The sequence below is a fragment of the Trachypithecus francoisi genome, unplaced genomic scaffold (assembly GCF_009764315.1).
Source record: "Trachypithecus francoisi isolate TF-2019V2 unplaced genomic scaffold, Tfra_2.0 Lachesis_group13, whole genome shotgun sequence".
Classification (NCBI taxonomy): Eukaryota; Metazoa; Chordata; class Mammalia; order Primates; family Cercopithecidae; genus Trachypithecus; species Trachypithecus francoisi.
The window spans coordinates 41036281-41057275 of NW_022681458.1; the positions used below are offsets into that span (position 1 = coordinate 41036281).

Here is a 20995-nt window from a genome sequence, read left to right on the forward strand (position 1 = left end):
ATATCAGATGTGTAGCCCCCAGTATCTCCAAAAAATCAGTCTCTGCTGTTGAGGCCACCCAGTGTGTAGTTCTTTGTTATGGTAGCCCTAGCAAACTAATACATCCTCTGAGGCAGGCTTGATTATTCCCATTTTATAGATGAGGAATCCAAGGCACAGAAGGATTCAGTAATTAGTTCAGTTCTTAAAACCAGAATTCAAACCTGATTCTATCTTATGCAAAGACTCATGTTTTTTCCACTAAGTTCTATTGCAAATGTATTTTTAGGCTTTTTTCAAACCCCAAGATATAGGTAGAGGCATACTCTTCATGTCATATTTAGGGAGAAAGGCTTATGGGACAAAAACCTGTTAGAAAGTTACTTTAGAGCTTGGGGTAGGGGGAGAAAGAGCGAGAAAGGCAGAGATGAGGCTGGGAGTGGTGGCTCACACCTGTAATCCCAGCATTTTGGGAGGCTGAGACGGATGGATCACCTGAGGTCAGGAGTTTGAGACCAGCCTGGCCAACATGGCGAAATCCCATCTCTACTAAAAATACAAAAATTAGCTGGGCATGGTGGTGTGTGCCTGTAATCCCAGCTACTCAGGAGGCTGACGTAGGAGAATCACTTGAACCTGGGAGGCAGAGGTTGCAGTGAGCCAAGATCATGCCGCTGCACTTCCAGCCTGGGCAACAGAGTGAGATTTGATCTAAAAAAAAAAAAATCTCCTAATTTGAGGAATGATAGGGGCATGCGTAATACAATGAAAACGCAACTATTCACAAGTGTTAAAATAATGATCTCATACCACTTCCTGAAGTTGAGCCTTTATCTCCCCCATAAACACTTAACCCTTTTTCTTATTCCACCATATGCTGGAATAAACAAACCACAGCATCACAGGTGGAACTGGGAAATTGACAGTGGGATGTTCTCACCTTCCTTGAGTAGGGGATGTTCACTGAGACCAAGATTTCTTGAGGCTTAAGATCTGCATTAGGGCACTTGCTGAGGAACTGCTCGTTTAAAGGAATCTGTCGTTTTCCTTCTGTGGAAAGAAATGACACTTTCCCTGGAATCTGTTAGGTCTATTAAATAAACTTCCAAAACTTGGGAAGTAATTCCACCAAATACCTGAGGAAACTGTTTGTTCAGGGAAACATGTGCTCTTCCTATGCTTAGCAGCTCTTTTACCCTATAATGCATCTTGCAATGCTTCTTCTGGTGTAGGCCCCATCTCTTTTTGTTTTCCTTGCTTTCTCATCAATAAAAACACGGACTGGGCACGGTGGTTCACACCTGTAAACCTAGCATTTTGGGAGGCCGAGGCAGGTGGATCATTTGAGGTTAGGAGTTTGAGACCAGCCTGGCCAACATGGTAAAACCCCTTCTCTATTAAAAATACAAACAAATTAGCTGGGCGTGGTTGTGCATCCCTATAGTCCCAGCTACTCAGGAAGCTGAGGCAGGAAAATCACTCTAACCTGGGAGGGAGAGGTTGCAGTGAGCTGAGGTCATGCCACTGTACTCCAGCCTGGATGACAAAGTGAGACTCTGTCTAAAAAAAATGTTTTTAAATAAAAAATAAATTTAAAAAATAGATAAAAAGATCTCACAGAGTAGCCCAGAGTTTCAGGTAGAATAGAACCTTAGCAGTCCTCTTCCTGACAACACAATTCACTTAAAGCTTTACAAGTAGGGAGTAAATATTCATATCTCTTTTGATATTCTGATCAAGTCAGTCAACAAATATTTATTGTTTATAACCAGGAACCCCACTAGGTACAGTCATGAATAAGAAATTATCTTTAATAAATTTGTATACTAGCGAGGTGTTATCTTACTTTTTTATATCTCGTTCCAACACCTGAAGAATTTTAGTTCTTTAATCAATATATTAGGAAGAGTTTAAAACTATAACAAAATAATGAAAGCTAAGAAGCTTTTGATGTCTATATTCACATCACAAAACCTGTTTCTCATAGTATGACTTTTTAAGGGGATGTTACTTAAATTGAAAACCCTGAATGTAAATCTTCCTCTTTAAGATAGTTTTGCAACCAAGCACAGTGGCTCACGCCTGTAATCTCAACACTTTGGGAGGCAGAGGTGGGTGGATCACCTGAGGTCAGGAGTTCAAGACCAGCCTAGCCAACATAGTGAAACCACGTCTCTATTAAAAACACAAAAATTAGCTGGGCATGGTGGTGCATGCCTGCAGTCCCAGTTACTCAGGAGGCTGAGGCAGGAGAATCGCTTGAACCCAGGAGGTGGAGGTTGCAGTGAGCCAAGATTGTGCCACTGTACTTCAGATTGGGTGACAGAGTGAGACTCCATTTCAAAAAGAAAAAAAAAAAGATAGCTTTGTGGTTTAAATGATATGAAGAGTAAGTATTTAACAATGCAGATGATAGAAAACCAGTCCATATTTTTTAATGAAACAAAAACCCCACAAATTTATAGAGGACCAATTAGAACTTCCTAATAATTTTCAAGCAAGTTGGAAGAAGCAATAAATTAGATGTTGTGGACTTAGTTTCAAGAACAAAAATCAAGTAAATATAGAATGAGGCCCAATCATTGTTCACCTGAAAAAGACCTGTATGTTTCCATCAATGATAAATTAAGTATGAGCTCAAAGCACAATGTGGGTGCCACAACACTCCTGTGCCACCTGGAGAATGTCTTCAACAGAGGGACCCAACAGTTCTCAATAGCATGTAGTTCTCAGCAATAGTCAGATTACATCCAGACATTAACCAACACAGACATGTCCAGTGTAGGGTGACCAGTATGAGAAAAAAGCCCCAGAAAGACACAAGGGAAGAAAGCCTGTGCTATTAAGACAAGACTCACAACATTTCCAGTATCCAGAAAAGCAGAGAAAATTAGTGATATTATAGGGAAAAGTCATTTTCAAGACTGGACCTCCTGCCTCCCCAGAGAGAAAAAGGGGTAGAGAAACAGCTTAATAATCTCCAAGTCAGGGCTGTCACTTACCTTTTGATAGCAAGTTGAGGGTACAGTTACCCACAACCAGGATGGGATTCAGATCTGAATCTGGATGCCTGCTAATGATGTGTCCCCCTAAAGACTTTTTAAAATAATGAGTTATTTTCATTTCAGTTATATAATCATAAAAACGCAAGTGCTAAAATAAGGATTAAGTACGGCTTTGGAGAACTAATTTTTTTTTTTTTTTGTCTGTTCCAAAAGAATGAAAATGTCATGATTCATCAGGGAGAGTCACCAAGGGATGCCTACCAGAGTTTACTGTCATCAGATACATACAGCCATGTTCCTGATCTGGGACCCAGCCAGAGTTCCCAAATGCTTCAGGAGAGCATGGTACGTCTGTGTCTTCTCCTCTGGAAGCTTCTGGACTACATCAGCCAAAATGTCCTTCACCTGGGCTAGGCTGAGACCAGCACCAAGGGTGAGTCCTGAAATGAAGTCATTTGTAAATAACACAGTGTGATCACTGCTGACCTGAACATGTCCATTAGACCAAAGCTACAGACATAGAATCTTTACACTGGATACATGCTGCCCTGCTTATTGGTGATGGTGGTGATGGGTAGTGATGGTGTTGAAGGTAATGGTGGTAATGCAGGTGGTGGTGAGGCGGTGGTGGTAGGGATAGCAGTAAGGGGGTGGTGTGGTGATGGTGATGAAGGTTGGGGTAGTGGTAGAGGTGGTGCTAGTGATGTAAGTGGTGGTGATGGAGGTAACGAAGGCTGAATTCTTTGAACACTCACTCTATCAAGTATTATGTTGAATGCTTTAGATAATCTCCTTAAATCTGAACATACCTATGAGATATTAATAGCCCCATTTCACAGATGAAGAAACTGAGAGTTAAGTAACTTGCCTAAGATCTGACAGCTAATATATGCCATTGTCAAGAGTTAGATTTCAGAGGCTGTACTCCAAATCCACATTTCTATTGTTTCTCATCATTGCCATTAAATCAATCTCCTCCACAGGAATAGAAAAACCAGTCTGTAAGCTGTTTAATACATAAACTTGCTACTGTGGTTTTAAAGAGCAAAGACTGTGTTATATCCAGTTTTATCTTCTGTCCAGCACTTAGCACTGTATCCTTCATTGAATAGTTTTTATATTTCTCTGATATTGCAGACAGAAGTTTTTCAGTAAAAATCGAACTATTCAGACAACTAGTATTTAGATTAACTTTAGAGAATTCTTCCCTGAGTTTTCCTCCAGAATGTTATCATTCTTTTTTTTTTTAATGCTTTCTGTCCCCATTTTCTTTTTATTTTATTTTACTTTAAGTTCTGGGATACATGTGCAGAATGTGCAGGTTTGTTACATAGGTATACATGTGCTATGGTGGTTTGCTGCACCTATCAACCTGTCATCTAGGTTTTAAGCCTTGCATGCATTAGGTATTTGTCCTAATGCTCTCCCTTCCCTTACCCCCCACCCACTAACAGGCCCCAGTATGTGTTGTTCTCCTCCCTGTGTCCATGTGTTCTCATTGTTCAACTTCCACTTATGAGTAAGAACATGTGGTATTTGGTTTTCTGTTCTTGTGTTAGTTTGCTGAGAATGATGGCTTCCAGCTTCATCCATGTCCCTGCAAAGGACATGAACTCATTCTTTTTTATGCCTGCATAGTATTCCATGGTGTGTACCTGCCACATTTTCTTTATCCAGTCTGTCATTGATGTGCATTTGGGTTGGTTCCAAGACTTTGCTATTGTAAACAGTGCTGCAATAAACATAAGTGTGCATGTGTCTTTATAGTGGAATGATTTATAATCCCTTGGGTATATACTCAGTAATGGGATTGCTGGGTCAAATGTTATTTCTGATTCTAGATCCTTGAGGAATTGCCACACTGTTTTCCACAATGGTTGAACTAACTTATACCCCCACCAACAGTGTAAAAGCATTACTATTTCTCCATAGCCTTGCCAGCATTTATTGTTTTCTGACTTTTTAATAATTACCATTCTGACTGGCATGAGATGGTATCTCACTGTGGTTTTGATTTGCATTTCTCTAATGATCAATGATGATGAGCAGCACATCAAAAAGCTTATGCACCACGATCATGTTGGCTTCATCCCAGGGATGCAAAGCTGGTTCAATATATGCAAATTGATAAATGTAATCCCTCACATAAACAGAACCAGTGATGAAAATCACATGATTATCTCAATAGATGCAGAAAAGGCCTTTGATAAAATTCAACATCTCCTCATGTTAAAAACTTTCAATAAACTAGGTATTGATGGACCATATCTCAAAATAATAAGAGCTATTTGTGACAAATCTGTAGCCAATATCATACTGAATGGGCAAAAGCTGGAAGGATTCCCTTTGAAAACTGGCATAAGATAAGGATGCCCTCTCTCACCACTCCTATTCAACACAGTATTGGAAGTTATGGTCAGTGCAATCAGGCAACAGAAAGAAATAAAGATATTCAAATAGGAAGAGATGGAGTCAAATTGTCTCTGTTTGCAGATGACATGATTATATATTTAGAAAACCCCATCGTCTCAGCCCAAAAACTCCTTAAGCTGATATGCAAATTCAGCAAAGTATCAGGATACAAAATCAATGCGCAAAAATCACAAGCATTCCTATACACCAACAATAGACAAGCGGAGAGCCAAATCACGAATGAACTCCCATTCACAATTGCTACAAAGAGAATGAAATACAATTTACAAGGGATGTGAAGGACCTCTTCAGGAAGAACTATCAACCACTGCTTAAAGAAATCAGAGAGGACACAAACAAATGGAGAAAACTTCCACGCTCATGGATAGGAAGAATCAATACCATGAATACTGCCCAAAGTAATTTATAGATTCAATGCTATCCCCCCAAGCTACCACTGACTTTCTTCACAGATTAGGGAAAAACTACTTTAAATTTCATATGGAACCAAAAAGAGCCTGTATAGCCAAGACAACCCTAAGCAAAAAGAACAAAGCTGGATGCATCACATGACCTGACTTCAAACTATACTACAAGACTACAGTAACCAAAACAGCATGGTACTGGTACCAAAACAAATATATAGACCAATGGAACAGAACAGAGACCTTAGAAATAAAACCACACATCTACAACCATCTGATCTTTTACAAACCCTTCAAAAACAAGCACTGGGGAAAGAATTCCCTATTTAATAAATGGTGCTGGGAAAACTGGCTAGCCATATGCAGAAAACTGAAACTGGACCCCTTCCTTACACCTTATACAAAAATCAACTCAAGATGATTAACGATTTAAATGTAAAACCCAAAACCATAAATACCCTAAAAGAAAACCTAGGCAATACCATTCAGGACATAGGCATGGGCAAAGAATTCATGACTAAAACACTAAAAGCAATTGCAACAAAAGCCAAAATTGACAAATGGGATCTAATTAAACTAAAGAGTTTATGCATAGCAAAAGAGACTAGGATCAGAGTGAACAGGCAACCTACAGAATGCGAGAAAAATTTTGCAATCTACCCATTGACAAAGGACTGATATCCAGAATCTGCAAGGAACTTAAATAAATTCATAAGGAAAAAACAAACAGCCCCATCAAAAAGTGGGCAAAGGATATGAACAGACATTCCTAAAAAGAAGACATCTATGTGGCCAACAAATATATCATTCTTGTAAGAAGAGAATCTCTATGTGTATTATAATTAGGAATCATTCTTTTTCTGTTTGCTGGGCAAGGTAAATAAATTGATTAATGCATCTTAACTAAGAAAACAGGGACTTAAGAACTCACCATTATATGTATGGTTTACAACACTCAGTTCTTCAATTCTATCAGGAGAAATTATAACTGGGTGAAAGACGCCTTTAAATTTCACTTCAGGCCCTAAAGGATAAAAAAATCATAATAAGACTAGAATAAAGGAATTAACTGCCTTTTAAATTTGAAATTATTATTAAACTAATATCTTTAAATATATAAAAATTACATATTTTTTTATTCATCTGTTTATTGCCAAATCACATACAGAGAGAATGGCTGGATAGATTTTCATCAAACTTGGAAGACTCTGGAATTATTTCTGGGAAGATTCTAGGGGCTGCTCCTCAAGCTAAACATACACTGGATGCAACAGGAAGACCCTGTAGCGGTTGTTTAAGTAAAACATATTATACCTATTGAGACACTGTGAGAGAGGAAACAAAGAGCAATTTCAAATTCGAGGTCCAGATTAGTCCCCAAATGGAAAGACAGGACAGCTGTCACTGGAGCTGCTGCTGCTGGTTTGCTATGGAGCAAGCCCCTTGGGTGCAACTCTTCATACTGCTCCAATAAGAGGCAAGATGAATCTACTTAATAATAGTTAGAAAGTCTCTTGACCAATGCTCAGAAAGTCTAGCTCAAATGATGAAAAATGCTATTTCAGACTGCTTTTCCTGAGAACACATGTATATGGAGTTTCCCCAGCCCATTCTGGCCCCATCCCAAGTCCTTTTCCTCAATTTCCCTATAAGAAATCCCTGGGGTTCTACATACCCACAGAGGTGTTTCCCATGATGACAGGGGCCTGGGGATACTTGAATTTAAATTCCAGCAGTTCCTTCAGGGTCACGGGGGAAAACCACATCATTCTCTCACTGCCAAACACCCTGGTCCTTTGCGGTTGTTTCTCAGCCATTATCTATTGAAAAAGCAACACGGATTCAAGGTACCCAATGGTGCCATTTCCACCTGTTTCCACTCAACCATTAGCACTGTAGAAACGGAAGGAGAAAATACCTATCTTCTAAAAAATAAAGCACAAAGTGACCTAAAAGTAGAGCTTTACAAGGAATTAGAATTCAGAATAAAAGTACAATGGTTCTTTACTCCCGGGAACTGCTTGGTCTGTCTCCCTTTGCTGCTCTTATGCTTCAAAGAACATCATTTTAATGTTTGCAAATATAGTAACATGCTGAATCTTGTTAAATCATTCTATGGAGGAATAAACTTCAGCAAAAGTGAAAGTAGGAAACACGTCTACACCTATACACACTGCGATTTCATGATTTCATAGATGCTATCTGCTGCTCCTTACAGTCAACTCAGCTGTCCCCCATGGTGACCCCAGCCCCATTCCTCCTCCTCTTCCTCAGTCCATATTCTTTAGACCTTGAGATAAGGATGACAGAGAGGCCTTACTTATTTGCTAATCAGCTTTTGAGAGAACCCATAAACAAATATCCTTCCCGATATTTCACCATGAATTCTTCTAGGATGAGCTCAGCATTGCTTTACCTACCATTAGCTCAGGAGGGAATATCAGTTCCTGGGTTGGATCCAATGGCAGAAACTCCTCTTCTGCAAAGAGTTTTGGACTTGTCTTAAAAAGAGAACGTATCAGAAATTACCGTTATCGAGCAACTTTAAAATCCTTTGTGGAATAAGGTCAAAAGATATAGACACATGGTCAGATACAGCAAACCAACAAAAAAGTCCACTAGTCAGCCACAATCCCTGAGCTCCAGACCAAGGGCTCTAACACAAACCTGGTCATCAGTAACTCAGTGCTGATGCCAACGGGCCTCTGGAGGCCTCAACTCCCTGCACGTTGTCTTTGGAGTCTGGGGACAGTAGAAGAGGAGGCAGCAGCAGCAGACAGCTGGAACAAGAACGGCTCCCTGAACCTCTCCTGAATCTGCTTGCTCTACTTGTTCTTTCATTTTCATGACATCTCCACTTTACTTCTGACCCTTGAAAAATAACTTGAAAAAATGCTTTTAAAAGCTAAGAGACACTAAGGAACCAACATGTTTTCCCTCCTGTAGATAACTGTATTTAAATGGGAATAATATCTGGAATGAGGACAAAGTTGCTATGATATAATTTTTTTTATAGTGATGGAGTGAGCATGGGAGAGGGCAAATGTTGACATACCACAAATTAGTCAACTTGGGTAGCCATTTATTCTTCCTAAGAGTATGTTGGCTCCTGTTCATGTCCTGAGAAAGCCTTATAAAAGCTTTATATTTCACTGACCTTACTTCCTTCCTCAAATTCTGGCAATCCATCGATTCCTTGATCCAAACAGCAAACTCCATTTTCTTTACTTTGACAGCAGCCCGAAGTCTAGTGGACAAAAAACAAATCACTAGGAATTTATTGTTGATTCTACTAAGTAGTAAATAAAGCAGGTGACTACCAGTTGAAACGTAATGCCGAATCAATGTCGTTAGATGCCATGAGAGAGAGCCATTTGTACTTAAACATATTCAAACCGACTTTAATGAAAAACCCCAGCTTATAGGAAATTTTGAATAGCAGTGATTAATAAGTTAAAAGACATAAAGATCTTATAACTAAGTGTGGCACATAGCATTAAATAGTAAATATTAACAATGATTAGTTAATATTATTATTTTAAATATTAATAATATTAATAGGTATTGTTATTATCATCACTGTTCTTATCTATGATATACTGAATTCATTGTTTAGCTTCCAAAGGGCAATCTTATATCCTTCATTGCAACTTTGTTTGTTCATTTATTCATTCAACAAATATTGAGTAGCTACTCAGTGACTGTGTGGTGACTGGACCTGGAGACATACAGCCTCTACTGTGAAGCAGCCCACAGTCTGGAGAAGAGATGGGATAGCAAATGATCAGTTGCACAACATTGTGACCAAGGCTGTGACAGGACATGCGTATACCCATCGTATGTTCGCAGAGGGCTATAGGAACACCAGGCCAGGGTACCTGACCCAGGCAAAGAGGTCAGGAAAGACCTCCTGGAAGCAATGACACACAGCCAGTGTGTCAAAACGCTCAGGTGTTCATTATGTGACCACCAAGGCAAGCTCCATGAATGAGGGTAAGTGCCCTGCTCAAGATCAAATAACAAATAGCAGCTAGAAACCTGGAGATAAGAAATAACCACGTATTAGCACGATGCTGCCCCTCTAATCACTGACAACTCCTACCATTTCGTTTCACTGGGGAAAGCATACTCAAACACGTGGTCCTTTCCACTTACTTCACAGAAAGTCTTGCATGCATCAATTATGGGCCTGTATCCAGTGCAACGGCACAGGTTACCTGAAGGAGAAAAACACAGCTCTGTTAGCCAAGTGACCCAGATAGAGACACAGTCTACCAGGAGTGTGATGGAAATAAGGACTCTATCACAGAGGAAAGCTCTGTTTGCCATTTTAGGCCACCTAATCTACAAAGTCAGATTTTTTCAACAGCAACTTGGGATATTTCGTTAAGAATCTTGAGGCAAATTTTAAAAGTTCAGGTATTTGTACTTTCTCCTGTAAAGTTGTTATGCCTTCTGCTTGTGACAGGTGCTCAAACAACACAGTAATTTCAAGCCAAAAACTTGCTCTACAGTCACATTCAAGAGCTAAGCCTTATTTTTAAAATAATTTATTTATTTATTTTTTTGAGACAGGGTTTCATTCTGTCACCCAGGCTGCAGGTGCAGTGGTGCAGTCTCAGCTGGCTGCAGCTTCCACCTCTTGGGTTCAAGCAATTCTCCTGCCTCAGCCTCCTGAGTAGCTGGGACTACAGGTGTGCGCCACCAGGTCAGGCTAATTTTTGTATTGATAGTAGAGATGGGGTTTCACCATGTTGGCCAGGCTGGTCTCAAAATTCCTGACCTCAGGTGATCCACCCACCTCGGCCTCCCAAAATGTTGGGATTACAGGCATGAGCCACGGTGCTCGGCCAGCCTAATTTTTTTTTTTAAAGTAAAATCCATTTCATTGAGCTGTTATTGACATACAAAAAGCAGCACAACTTGGTAAATTTGGAGATAAGTCTTACACCTATGAAACCATCACCAAAGTCAATGTTATAAACATATCTATCACCTCTAAGTTCCCTCCCACCATTTATTTATTCATTTATTTTGTGATTACTATAACATCTGACCTTTTAGCAAATGTTTGAGTATACAATGCAGTGTTAACTATAAGCATTATGCTGTACAGTACCTCTAGGACTTACTCATTTTGCATAACTGAAACATTTTACCTTTGACTAATACATCTTTGTTTTCCTGTTCCCCAGGCCCTGGTAACCACCATTCTATTCTCTGCTTCTATGAGTTTGACTACTTTAGATTCCTCATATAAGTGGGATCATGTAGTATTTGTTCTTCTGTGCCTGGCTTATTTCACTCAGCAGAATGTCCTCCAGGTTCATTCATGTTGTTGCAAATGGCAAGCTATACTTCTTTTTCTAAGGAAAAAAAACTCCTGATTTTTAACACTTACTGTGACAAAAGAAAAAAAAAAAGCACTCTAAGCTTCAGCCGATAGAAAGATCAAAGTTATTATACGGCAGCAAAAGTAGTTATTGAACTGTGAAAGCAGTTGGGCACATTATATATTTATAATAAATCATTAGGCCAGCGTTTCTCTCACAGTGTGGTCCGGTGTTCCTCCTCCACCCCTAAATCTGAAGTCTTATTTAAAAAACAATATTACCGAGTCAAACTCTCTAGGGGTGGGTCCCAGGAATCTTCATTACCCACAAATTCTCATGTATGATCTAAGAACCCTGAAATCTGAGAACCCCTTATCACTTTTTTACATCATAAACAGCCATGAAATCAAATTCATGGTAAGATCTACAGGAAATCAGGCAGAAGACAGTTTATGAGCAATGTCTCTCCTTTCTACATGAGCTTTAGGCTCATTTTCTCTAGCAGAGAAAGGAGGTCTTCAGGAGGCCTGAGACAAAGACAAATGCAGCCATGGAGAACTTCACCAGAAATAGGACTTGAGAGGGCATCACTTAAAAAACTTGTTTAGAATCTTGTTGATGAGGATATCCCTCCACCACATGCACCCTGAGCTCCTGAACTTGACAAAAACGCTCTAGGGTGGATAGAGACAGTTCTTTGCAGTAAGTATCAAGATCTCTGTCTCTGACTTTATTCTGTATCCATCACCAGCCCTCTGATGCTGAATATGGTCCTGAAAGCACCCACTCACCCAGTAGGGAGAGTGGTGACCGAGCAGCACGTAGGGATAACAGGACTATTCCCAAGGGCTGATGAATAACTGGCTTTTTAATGGTTATAAAAACAAAAGAGACTTCAGAAATACATCAGCCAAATGCAATGTGTGGGTCTGATTTGAATCCTGATTTGAACAAACCAGCTCTTTCACTTATTGGGGATGTAACTTTGAACAAATCACTCTCCCCAAACCTCAGTTTCTCTATTTATGAAATGGAGATAACAATAGTATCTGTCTTATAAATTTTTTGTGAGGATCAAACGAGATAATCTTCAAATAGTATTTAATGCAGTGTGTGGCACATGAAAGGTATCCAATATTAGCTGTTGTTATTATCATCATCGTGAAAAAATAAAAGCCTGCAGGGAGGCTGAGGCACGAGAATCGCTTGAATCTGGGAGGCAGAGGTTGCAGTGGAGCCAAGATCGTGCCACTGCACTCCAGCCTGGGCAACAGAGTGAGATTCTGTCTCTAAGTAAATGAATGAGTAAATAAATAAATAAATATTAAAAAAATAAAAGCATGCTCATATAACCTACCACCAAGGGCATCAGTCAACTGATCCAGAGTGGGCTCCGGGTGGTTCCTGAGCAGCGTGTAGATGGACATCACCATCCCGGGTGTGCAGAAGCCACACTGGGTGCCGTGACACTTGGCGATCCTCTCCTGGAAGCACAGGAAGGGTTAGAAATGCAGAATCTTGGGCCCCATCCCAGGCCTAGTGAATTGGAGCCTGCATTCTAGCAAGATCCCCAGGTGATTTGTCTGCGTGTTAAGATTGCAGTAGAGTCCCCTGAGAGCCCTTCTCATCCCAGGCGCCTCCCTCCCGAGGGCTGGGTTGTTGCGAGGTTGGGCCTCATCTGCTTTTGAGCTTCAATTAAAGCAGTGGTTGCCACTTTTGAGAATCACCAGGAGAGTATTAAGATTTCAAGCCCCACACAGCACCACAAACCAACTGACAGAGTCTCTGGGAATGGGGCACAGCCATACATCTTTTAAAGATTCTCAGATGGTTGGTTTCAATGTGCAGTTGTAGTTGTGAATTACTGAGATAAAGGAAATCCTTCAGAGAAATAAACCAAATTACACTCAAGTTGAGAAGTGAAAAAAAATGAAAAATAAAATAAAATGCTTTTATTACCTTTCCCTCCCTCCAGCATTTTTGCTTTGGAGTCTAACTTCTAAGGTTCAAGTCGATTTTGGAAGCTGTCTTCTGGTAACATTGTAACAATGGGAGTTCCACCTCAATAAGGAAATGAAAGGGTATTGTATGCCTGTTTATGATCAGGTCTCACATGGGCATCCAGGCAGAATTCTCCTCCTCTAGTTAATTATATTTATCATGATCCAGGCAAAATTCTCTCCCTCGAGGTAATGATCTTTCAAATAAATAGAATCCAAGATTCCTTCAAATCTAGAAAATTTGAACTTGGGTCATTTTCTATGTTGCTGCTATCTTTTCCTTCTTCTATCTTTCCTCACATTTGATCTTCATTAACTTCGATAAAAACAAGTAAAAATGGCTTGTTTGTGTTTTTTTTTCCTTTTCTTTTCTTTTTTTTTTTTTTTGCGACGGAGTCTCACTCTGTTGCCATGCTGGAGTGCAGTGGCACGACCTTGGCTCACTGCAACCTCCACCTCCCGGGTTCAAGTGATTCTCCTGTTTCAGCCTCCTGAGTAGCTGGGGACTACAGGTACACACCACCACGCCCAGCTAATTTTTGTAGTTTTAGTAGAGACAAGGTTTCACCATGTTGGCCAGGATGGTCTCGATCTCTTGACCTTGTGATCCGCCCACCTCAGCCTCCCAAAGTGCTGGGATTATAGGTATGAGCCACTGCGCCCAGCTAGAAATGGCATTCTTACGGACAATATATACATAAAGAGTCAGGTGTCTGAAGATGCTTTTTTACTTGAGGCTAAAACTCTAACAAGGTGCTTCTTTAGGAGAAAAGCCAAAAAACTTACTGGCAACTCCTATCATCTGTCTTCCAAACAAGCTCTAAGTATAACAAAGCTTTTTGGTAGCTGAGATTTTCACTCAGCCTTAAGATGATGTTATTTTCCACTTTATTTAAAAAATAAAATAAAATTATATCCCTCAATGCACATGGCTCTTCTTTCTCTTTCTTCCTTCATTATTTCTTTCCTTCCATCCCTTCCTTTCTTCCTTCCCTCCCTCGTCTCTCCCTTTCTCTCCTTCTCTTTCTTACGACAGGGTCTCACTCAGTCACCCAGGCTGAAGTACAGGGTGCAGTCATGGTTTACTGCAGCCTCAACCTCCCAGGCTCAAGTGATTCTCTCACCTCAGCACCCCTGAGTAGCTAGGACTGCAGGTGCTCACCACCACACCCGGCTAATTTTTGTACTTTTGTAGAGATATGTTTCTCCATGTTGCCTAAGCTGGTCTCAAACTCCTGGGCTCAAGCAATCCACCTGCCTTGGCCTCCCAAAGTGTTGGGATTCCAGGTGTGAGCCACTGTGCCTGGCTTTTGCTTCTTTATGAGTTTAGAAGACGTCAAATAGACAGGTCCCATCTCATTAGAACACAGAAAACAAACCCACAAATGTCAGGGCATTCTTAGAGAAGAAAAAGTGTTCCAGCCTTCCAAAAGCATCTTTCCAAGAAGTTAGTTAAAGACACTCACATATCCCAATACGCCAGCCTTCGCTTTTGTTCCCAGCTAGGTTGTATCTGTTGGACTGGCCAAGGCAGCAGGCCCCAGGCTGTTCCACTCTCTTAATCTCAGGGGCTCAATGTCATGAGGTTTCTAAAGCACAGAAACCCTATAAGGAAGAGGCACATCCTCACCTGAACAGGATGAATTCTGGTGTGGGTGCTTCCTATGCCTTCTACTGTGGTGACGGCAGTACCATACAGAGAACAGATGGGAATCAGACAGGCATTGGCTGGGTGATGCCTTCAGAATGCAAAAGAAAAGCACAAATTACAAATTATGTCACATCCAGTGGGAAAGGGGCCAGGCATTTATTGAGCTTCTCCACTGTGGCAGGTTTTTGTATAATGTCTCCAGGTTTTACACATACATTTCCTCCTTAGCCCAGGCTCATTTTATAGAAGTGAAATCTGAGGATCAGAGTGATTTACTCAGGGTCACAGCCAGAGTGTCAGAGGCAGGATTAAAATTAGGCCTCCTAATTCTAATTCCAGAATGGTGTCTACTTATCAAAAACTGTTACAACTTTGATGGTTTTTGCTCGAATGAGGGGTTGACATTCTCTAGTCACAGGTAACCACCCACCTATGGCAGGCCAGGTCTCCATTAGCAACCAGAGAAGCCAGCCTTCACCAACACCTCACTGTCATGCTGATGAATGCATAAGTTCAACATTAAAGAACTGGAGAAACTGGTGCCTTAGTACAAAGGCCAGAATGTAAAAACAAGGCCATTAAGAGCCTACCTGGGCTTCCTCAGAACTTAAGAGTTCCATTAAAATAATGGAGACATTCTTATACACCTTGTACACCTTGTACCAGGATCCACTTTAGATGAAGTAATTCTTCCAAGGCTCTGAAGTAATTGTCTAGACCCCAGGCCCTAGTTAAAGATTAGATAGAGTGAAACATTTTGGCTTTCGGCTTGTAGGTACACTGAATGCATATAAGCACTAGGAAAAATCTGGTAACGTTTAGTTGGTCTGGTGAGTTACTTCGACCTTCTCCCTATAACTGATTGCAGAAACACACTCTCTTCTTTCCCAGTCTGTCTGCTTCTTGTTTTTAGACCACAAGAACAAGCAGCCAGACCTCATCTGTCTGGGAACACACCCACCTAGAGTTCATTCCATCTTCCAGATAGATGCTAGGCCAGGGGTTGGTTGAGCAATAAAGTAAAATTGATACCAAGCTTCAGAAGAAGAAACAGGGTGTGGGATCCAGAACTCCTCAATCCGACAGAACCACTGCTAGAAAATGTCCAACTCACAATGTCTCCTAAATGTTCTCATTCACCAAAGAGAACTATAAATGGCCAATAAACACATGAAACAAGTATTCAACCTTAAAAATCAAGAGACTCAAGCAATGAGAAACACAATTTTTGTCAAAGAAAATAATAAATATTTTTAATATTTATAATATCCATTAGTACCAACAGTTTGGGAAGATGAGACTCGTACTGTTTGTAAGAATGGAAATTGAGTTCTCCCTGAGAACTGCTGAGAGATATTTCACAGGAAGACATAAAAAAACACTTTAAAATGCACACTCTCTTTTACACTGCTATTCCACCTCTATGGATATATCATAAGGAAATAATCATAGACATAAACATGAATATATCTATAGGAGTGTTAATTGATGCATTGCTCATGCTAATAAAAACTAAAAGTAATCTAAGTGGACAGTATTTGGGGGGTGGTTTTGGTACGCCCAAAGGATGGAACACACACAGCCATTAATGAATTTATTATTATAAGATATTAAAGAGAAATTAACAAAATATACAGGTTTTTAAACAGTATGTACAGTATGCTTCCATATGTATACACACAAAAGAAAGACTGAAAGGATATTATTCATTTATAAATAAGTGCAAATATTTATTGAGTGCCTCCTATGTGCCAGGCAGAGTTCCACATTGGAAATTTAAAATTCACTGCTAAAATCACTGGTGAACAAGACAGATAAAATCTCTGCCCTTGTACAGTGTGTGTTCTAGCTGAAAGAAGACAGCACATATGTACATGGACAGTACACACAAAAATACATTAATTGAAATGTCGAGAAGTGCTATGAATACATTAATATAGGCTAACACAATAGAGAATTGTGAAGGTGAGTGGGAGCACAGCTATTTAGTAGGTGATTGGGGACGACTGAGAATGCAACATTTTTGTAAAATCTGAATGATTTAAAGGGGCCAGACATGAAAGGCAGTGGAACAAAATACTCAGGCCTTGAGGCAGGAATAAGTGTGGGATGTTTAAGAAAAGGAAGAGGGACAGAAAAAAGTCCAGTGAGGCAGGAACATAGTGAAGGCAAGGGGAGTGGTGTTACTCATTGTTAGAGAGACAGGCAGAGGCCAGGTAGGTAATGGTAAAGGCTTGATAGCAAAGGTACAGAGTTTGAATACTGATTCAAAGGCAAGCGAGCTTTCAGTTTAGAGGTAGAAAGTTCTAAGAGACTGGCACTCTCATTCTAAAAACCAAAGTAAACCATACGAGGAACATAATCACATATTTTCAAAGCTCATCAGATGCTGAGTACACAAAGAAACTTTATGAGCAAAACTTAATAAATAAATAAACTAAACTCCGTTGTGACAATCTCTTCATAAGAGAGAAGATACAGTTGTTCTCATCCCTGAGATACAATTATTCTCTTCCTGAAGTTGAAGGAGGAAAAGGAACCTGCCTTAAACAGGGATAAGGAGAAACCAGACCAACTTCCAACAAACTTTGGATGGCTGCATGTGGGCTGGTAACAACAGATTGAAACATAAAGCTGGGCTGCATTCTCTCCAATCTCTTCCCCACCAGAGATCACTGAGTTCCAGGGGTAGTTCCCCAAAAATAGGCAGGGAAGCAGAGCTAAAAGAAACTTTCCAAGCATACTGGTCCTTAAACAAAGAAGGCTGGGGGAGAGAGAGGAGAACTGAAACTCTACGTACTCACACTTCACAGAGTATAGGGTAGTCGCCACTTCGTAGAGGCTAAAGACAGAGCAGCATGGCTGCAATAGATCTCCCAAAGTATGGAAGGTGAGATAGGTAAGCAAAGAGAAATCCCTCGTGAACTAAAAAGCTGACAACCAGGCTGTAAAGCAGGGAGGAACCTCTCAGAGTTCAGACAGCAGGTAGTTTGGTATGGAACACAGCAGACATATGAAACCTCACCAGTGCTCAGATCCTTAGCCTTCAAGTGAGATCTGTGAAATGATGTAAAAGGGTCTAACATTAGCATAATTGGAGTCTCAGAAGAACAGAGGGAAGAGTGTGTGGCACAGAGTAAATATTTGAAGAGATAATGCCTTGAGAAGTTTCCAGAAGACATCAACACACAGATCCAAGAAACTTGGAAAATGTGAAGAAGGATAAATACCAAACATAAACAGATATTAAACATAATGGGAAGTCATTGGGGGCTTTTCAGTATGAGAATAACTTGGTCTGATGATAATTAAAGCAGGTCACTCTGGCTGATGTGTGGAGAAAGCACCAGATGGGAGGAAGGAGGTAAGTTAGGGGCTGGAAGAGTAATATATGAATGTGATGATGGCATTATCCTCCCCTGCAATTTCAGCCCTGCCTTTCCTCCCCAGACAGGCAATTAGGCAGCTATTCAACTTTTGACAGGGGATTTTTTTTTTCTTAGAGACAAGGTCTTGCTATGTTGCCCAGGCTGGACTCAAACTCAACAATCCTCTTGACAGCCTCCCAAGTAGCTAGAAATGTGTGCCACTGTGCCTGGCTTTGATGGGGAATTCTTTGACCATATGTTATCCTCACTGATGGTACATTTTTCTCTCAACACATCCATATTCCTGGGACCGTGTCTGTCTTGTTCATCATTGTACCCCCAGTGGCCAGTTCTTTTCACATGGTAGGTACTCAAAATATATTTACCAAATGAAGGAATATAACAAAGTTCAAAATTATAAAAATTTCAACCATATCCGGACTTTGCTGCATGGTACCTTATCCTGTTGGTGATGGGGTTATATCGTGATATCATCACTGTACAAGCACCACAGCCTCCTCCTCCACAGCCATACTTAGTTCCCGTGAGTCGAACTGGAAGAGGTATAGTTAAAGATCATATGTGTTATGTAATTCTCTTTCTAGAATAGCCCTGCCACTAGGAGATAGTAACATCACAGACTCTTAAATGTTAGTTAAGTTCAATACATATTCATCAAATAATATGTTTATGTCATAATTACTATTATAGCAGCTATAATAATCTTGTAAATTCTTGATTTCTCTTTGGGTGCTATATCTTGTATCCTCCCTTTGAAAACAACTGGACCTCGGGTTGCCAAAAATAGGGCCAAACTGAAAAGAAGAGTCTATATATGTAAGGGCTTGAGTATTTGAAGGTATGAACACATTGCACATTTATTCTCATCCTTATCTCTGTCTTTGATGACACAGAGCAAAATATTAAATAGTAGATAATTCTTGGAATATTCATGTCATGTTAGCCATGTTTTTGTATTTCTCTGCCTTTCAGTGGCAAAAACTGCCATCTGTTCCCTAATATCTCTTCTCTCATTATTCCTCAGAAATAGAAACCCCAATTGTTAGCCACACACATATGGCTTCCCAGAGTAAAAAATAGACTTTCCCAGCCTCCTCTGTGACTAGGTGGGGTCATTAACAGTGCTGGCTAATAGGATGTAATTATAAGTGTTGTGTATGACTTCCAGGAGAAGAGTGTCCTTAAAAGCAGAGGGCTGCTGCTTCTTTCTTTGCTCACTACTTCTTTCTATTTGCTGGAATTCACATATGAGAGCTGGCTCTCCATTGGTCATCTCTGATGGTGAGGGGAAAGCTATGTGCTGAGGAAGATGCTGCTTGATTCCTCAACAACATTGTGACACTGCTTGACCATCCCTGATCCACCTATCTGTGGGCTTCCTTTATGTGAGTGTGATAGCCACGCAAACATGCCTCACAGACCTCCCTTCAACATGGAGGGTAACTGACCAAGGGACCCCATTGTTGCACTTTAATACTGATCACTCCAGTTCTCACTAAGACCATGCCTCCCATGGACTACTCTCCACCAATGGTTTAGTGCTACGGAGAGACATGGAGTCCTTGTCAACCATCCCCAGTGGTTCTGAAGAACATGCCTTAGATTGACCAGCAGTCTAGGGCCCTTCCACTCAACCTTATCTCCAGGGTCAGACTTACATGGTGATCAAATGGCTCCCTAAGCCTCTTCTGATTCACTCCCTACTTCCTTTCCCACAGACATTCCTCCTAATAAAATCCTGGCACATTTAATCTCATTTTTGGTGTCCACATCCTGAAGAACCTGAACTAACACAATGAGAAAGAAAGAAACTCCTACCTTCTATCTTGTTTGCCATGAGGTGGAGTTTTCTGTCACTCACGGTGAACCAAACTTTAAATATTACACATAGGTACTGTGGATAATCAGGAAGTCATGTTCATTGTTTTTTATGTCTAAAGCTCTTGAATGACTTTCATGAATATGTTTCAGAAACATATTCATGTGTCTGAAAAACAATTATTGATGCTTTGGAGTTGTATACTCTTTTGGTAGTTTTACTCTCTCCAGGGGGAAGAAATGCACGCACTCCCATTGAAACATAATTTTGCATATAATTATAGTGTCCTTCACCCTTTGGTAACTCACTGGAGTTCATGCATAGCAAGCTAAAAATCCATTCCTTAGATGGTTTTATATGGCAAGTTTTTCTAGGATAACATTTTCAGGTTTAGTTCTTCCATTTTTCTTTTACTTTCATTTCAGGTGACTTCTGTGCTCTCTTTTCCTAATGGGCATAATAATTGGTCTTTGAGGACAGAGTATAAATATTGTGACTCTTAATTCTAAAGGATGCTTACTTAGGTCCTTTTAACATCTATTAAGTTTCCATTACTAGTTTCTCCATTTTATACAGAGACTGGGAAAAAAATGGTTCTTCTGACAGCCACATTTGTGCCCTGCCTATAAAACTATAGGACTTTCTCAAATATGAGCATAAAACCATGAGAGTAGGGAATATATCTTAGCGTCTCTACTGTATATTTGAAATATTTAATGAGGAAACTGGAGTTATACAAATACACACACACATACCACACTCAAAGTAGAGAAAAGGATACGCTTCTTCCTCAGATAAGGCAACAGCATTGTTTCAGGATCAACATTTTTTTCTATCACCTATACCAAAGGGAAAATAAGAGTTAGGCATACAAAGTTGAGAGAGCTAATATGAAATTCACATTGGTAGGATCACACTAATTTGAGGGAAATGCATGTTAATTAGCCCTTCTACTCATATTTTCAAGTAGATTTCAGCTTTA

At 40.2% G+C, this 20995-nt stretch overlaps 1 protein-coding gene across 2 annotated transcripts in view; it reads right to left on the reverse strand.

Annotated features, from left to right (window-relative positions):
• The window catches only part of LOC117095242 (aldehyde oxidase 1), an 88834-nt gene that overhangs the window by 60668 nt on the left and 7171 nt on the right, over nt 1-20995 (reverse strand). For both annotated transcript variants that reach the window (XM_033232030.1, XM_033232031.1), the window contains exons 2-13: nt 20795-20852; nt 18631-18727; nt 14785-14893; nt 12512-12638; nt 9977-10038; nt 8979-9068; nt 8242-8322; nt 7497-7641; nt 6753-6845; nt 3273-3424; nt 2982-3075; nt 920-1029 (exon numbers count right to left, since the gene is read on the reverse strand). In XM_033232030.1, coding sequence (XP_033087921.1) covers nt 920-1029; nt 2982-3075; nt 3273-3424; nt 6753-6845; nt 7497-7641; nt 8242-8322; nt 8979-9068; nt 9977-10038; nt 12512-12638; nt 14785-14893; nt 18631-18727; nt 20795-20852 — 1218 coding nt within the window. The remainder of the gene's footprint in view (nt 1-919; nt 1030-2981; nt 3076-3272; nt 3425-6752; nt 6846-7496; nt 7642-8241; nt 8323-8978; nt 9069-9976; nt 10039-12511; nt 12639-14784; nt 14894-18630; nt 18728-20794; nt 20853-20995) is intronic.